The sequence below is a fragment of the Natator depressus genome, chromosome 6 (genome assembly GCF_965152275.1).
Source record: "Natator depressus isolate rNatDep1 chromosome 6, rNatDep2.hap1, whole genome shotgun sequence".
In the NCBI taxonomy this organism is placed as follows: domain Eukaryota; kingdom Metazoa; phylum Chordata; order Testudines; family Cheloniidae; genus Natator; species Natator depressus.
The window spans coordinates 5,155,222-5,159,121 of NC_134239.1; the positions used below are offsets into that span (position 1 = coordinate 5,155,222).

Genomic DNA, 3,900 nt, shown 5'->3' on the forward strand with positions numbered 1-3,900 from the left:
ACATGTTTAACTTTAAACATATGGTTACGTCCCACTGAAGTCAAAGGGAGACATACTTAAACATGTGCTTATGGACTTTCTGAATCAGAGCACATGGCCTAGTTTACACTAAGGGAACAGGTCAATCGAAGCTACATAATTTGAGTTTTGTTTGTAGTGTCACTCAAATAGACATAGCTTAGATCTACTTACTGCAGGGTCCACACTTCGCTGAGTCTACAGAAGAAACTCTCCCTTTCACTCCCCTTACTCATCTCGTTCTGGTGGAGTACCAGAGTCAATGGGAGAGCAATCGGGGTCGATCCAGTGAGTCTTCACTAGACCTGCTAAATTGTCCCCCAGTGGATCGATCGCAGCAGCATTGATCCACCCCATAGTGGAGACAAGCCCTATGTGTGCAGAGCAGCCGTTGAAGGATTTGGTTGTCCTATTAAGACACCCTTTGGGGGAAAATGGGCCCTCAATTTTGTCTTTATTGCTCTCCTCAGGGCATCCGTCACGTCCTTGTTCCTCAAGCTGTAGATGAGGGGGTTCAGCATGGGGATCACCACCGTGTAGAACACAGAGGCCATTTTGTCCGTGTCCAGCACGTAGCTGGTGCTGGGTCGGAAGTACATGAAGAGAATTGTCCCGTGGAAGATGGAGACAGCCGTCAGGTGGGAGGTGCAGGTAGAGAAGGCTTTGCACCTGCTGTCGGTGGGGCGGATCTGCAGCACAGTTGCAATAATTAAGATGTATGAGATGAGGATGATCCCAATGCTGATCACCTCTATCAGACTGCCAAAGAGGAAAACAAGTAGCTCGTTGACATAGGTGCTAGAAGAGGAGAGCTTTAGAAGTGGGTTGATATCACAGAAAAAATGATTCAGGATATTGGAGTGGCAGTAGGATAATCTTAGCAAACCGCTTGTGTGTATCACAGAGTTCAGGAAGGCCCATAGATATGAACCAGCCGCCAGCCATAGGCAGTGATTTGGTGACATGATGACCGTGTACAGCATCGGGGTACAGATGGCTACATAACGGTCATATGCCATTACTGCCAGCAGAAGGCACTCAGAGATGACAAACAATATGAAGCTAAAATATTGGATGATGCAAGCTGTGTAGGAAATAGCTTTCCTCTCGGCTAAGAAGCTCATCAGCATCTTGGGTGTGATGACTGTGGAGTAACAGACATCCACGAGGGACAAATTCTTGAGGAAGAAGTACATGGGGGTGTGAAGTCGGGGGTCGATCCTGATTAAAACCATCATTCCCAGATTCCACACTAGGGTGATACCATAGATCACTAGGAACACCGCGAAGAGAGGGACCTGCAGCTCCAGACGATCTGTCAGTCCTGTGAGAATGAACTCAGTCACTGTCGTACAATTTCCTCCAGCCATTCATTCAGCCTTGGGCACTCGCTGCGGGATCAACCACAAAGGAAGGCATTAGTTCTTATGAAAATGGTGTATGCTAATATAAAGAACTGTGGTCATATACACAGAGACCCTTTGAGTTGTGGAATGGAACCTGTAACAACTGATGGGAAAACCCAGAACTTCTTCACTTCTTCTGAGGGAAAAAAAAATTCCTTTCTCTCTAGGAAAGTGCATAACCCTGCAATTTTGTCTGATTTACACATTTTGACCCTGATTCGGCTGATATTTTAATTTCACTGATCAGTGTAGACTTAGGATCCGTGGCTCTCCATTATACCTGGGAATAATAACATGGGTAGGAGGAAGACACAGTTTGCATCACACTCTCTGGTTATTGGGTGACAGTTTCCAGCACCGAAATTTGCCTTCGTGTTTTTAAATCATTGGCGACCAGGCAGTACACAGGATGCACATGCATTCATTGAGGAAATAGTTCAAAAATGGAACTTCTGAATGTATCCCTTCTGGACACTACAGCCATGCTGACTAAGTCCTGCAGCTTCTTGTTCTTTGGCTGCTGAAAAATTACCACTCATACACTTCTAATGATCAGACTAAAAGCGTGTAGCCAGGGTGAATATTTGTGAGAAAATTAACAACAGTGAACATATTTTCAGAAACATATATTTATAATGATAAGAAAAAAATATTGTCTGAATAGATTTACCTTTTAACCTGTCTTTATAGAGATAAGAATAATAATATTCTATTATGATTATTGAGTTGGGATCAAACTGCCTGTAAAGCTGGTTCATCCTATGTCAATATCCTCAATGCACCTCTTTCCTCAGGCCGTGTCACAATAGTGATTGCCAAATCATATAATCGTTAATTGTATTTAGCTCATGTCACACATTCCAGTTTGTGAAATTATGAGAATGTCGTGTTTCTCATTCATAACACCCCTGGAAAGGTAAAAGGTAGTGTGTACATATTGTGTGTGTACATATTCATACACATGCCGTACATACACACACGTGTCATTTATTTCTTTACCCACTCTTTGGCTTTGGCCAAATAGCATGTCAGTCAGTCGGCATTCAGACAAATATTACAAATAAAAATGATTATTCAACTTCAAAGGCAGCTTGGTTAATGTGCAGTTCTACAGAAGGTACCAAGGAAGAAGGACATGACTTCTTTCATCAAATGTGTCCAAGCAAAGAACAATAGGTCATTTAGGGCTTAATCCTGCATGGATCTTGCCTCAGTCCAGCAGAACATTTAGGCAGCTGCATTATCTTTTCATACAATCATAGAAACTTAGGGCCTGAGGAGGTCATCTAGCCCATCCCCTACCACTTCTAAACCTTTCATCATTTTTGTTGCTGTCCTCTGGGCTGTCTCCAATCTATCTCCATCTTTCCTGTAGTGGAGCACCCAGAATTTTAAGCATGTTGATTTCAATGGGGCTTCTTACATTCTTAAAGTTGCTTCAAGTTAAGCATGTGCTTATATGTTTCTTTGGATTGGGGGTAGCGTGCTCAGTACCTTGCTGGTTTGAGCTTGTATTATGGGTGAGCTGAGAAGTTGGGAAATGTCTGTAGATCCTAGGAGTGCTGTTAAGCAGAATTACAAAGAAACTGGAGGGATCTGACAGCTTTATATAGCATAGTGTATGGATCCGGATGCTTAAGGGATGCTAACATCATGCTTCAGGGCTTAAATGAATCTCTAACCATTAGAGTTCAGGGCGAGATGCGGGGAAGAGCTGATTATTCCACATCTGACTATTAGAGGTCATTAAACCTTCTTTGGAAACATCTGGTACTAGCCATTATCAGAGACAAGACAGTAGATGGAGCTCAGGTCTGATCCAATCTGGCAATTACTGTGTGTTTATTCAGTGTTTCATAAAAAGACCGGTGAAGCCAAATGCCCCTGCAGACCAAATTCCTTCTCAAGAGAGACTCTGAACCAGAGATCATAGAGCTTAATAGAAATTTGCTATAATGTAACTATTTCCTACCCCCACTTTTAAAGGAAGAGCAGGACTGATGCTAAAAGAGCTCTCCTGCCAGTTCACACAGCTCAGATCTATCTATCTATCTGCAAGCAAAAAGTTCTCTCCAAAGAGGCTGTCGAATTCCCCTTTATATAATTCAAGGAAAGATGGAGTTAAAAACATCAGAGAAAAGAGGAATGTAAACACATTCTACATAATGCTCAGTAGAGCAACTCAGCTGGCCGTATCACTGAAAGGCCATTCAATTCACGGAAATGATTTATTTCCATTGGACTCAGCTCACCACAACCAAACCTCCACACAGCAGTCAGAGAAAGAGCTGAGCCTTACACTGTGCCTTGAAAACGCAGAGTTTTGACCTGTGCTCCCAGGGAAATGACCTCCAGGTTTAGAAGAGCCTCCAGTGAGAATGCTCGACCATCACTCCCCCATATTTAATGTTGGCCTCACTGAAGTCTATGGCAAAATTCCCATTAGTTTCATTGACCCAGGATTTCTCCTTAGGTG

The 3,900-nt window shown here is 43.0% G+C and overlaps 1 protein-coding gene across 1 annotated transcript; it reads right to left on the bottom strand.

Annotated features, from left to right (window-relative positions):
- Positions 1-389: 389 nt before the first annotated feature.
- Positions 390-1,388, bottom strand: LOC141989127 (olfactory receptor-like protein COR4). Its single transcript, XM_074955481.1, has one exon. It carries the CDS (start codon positions 1,386-1,388, stop codon positions 390-392), a length of 999 nt encoding a protein of 332 aa, XP_074811582.1.
- Positions 1,389-3,900: the final 2,512 nt, after the last annotated feature.

Bases quoted from the DNA above. Each gene is read 5' to 3' on its own strand.
- LOC141989127 (XM_074955481.1), bottom strand. From the start codon at position 1,388: ATGGCTGGAGGAAATTGTACGACAGTGACTGAGTTCATTCTCACAGGA.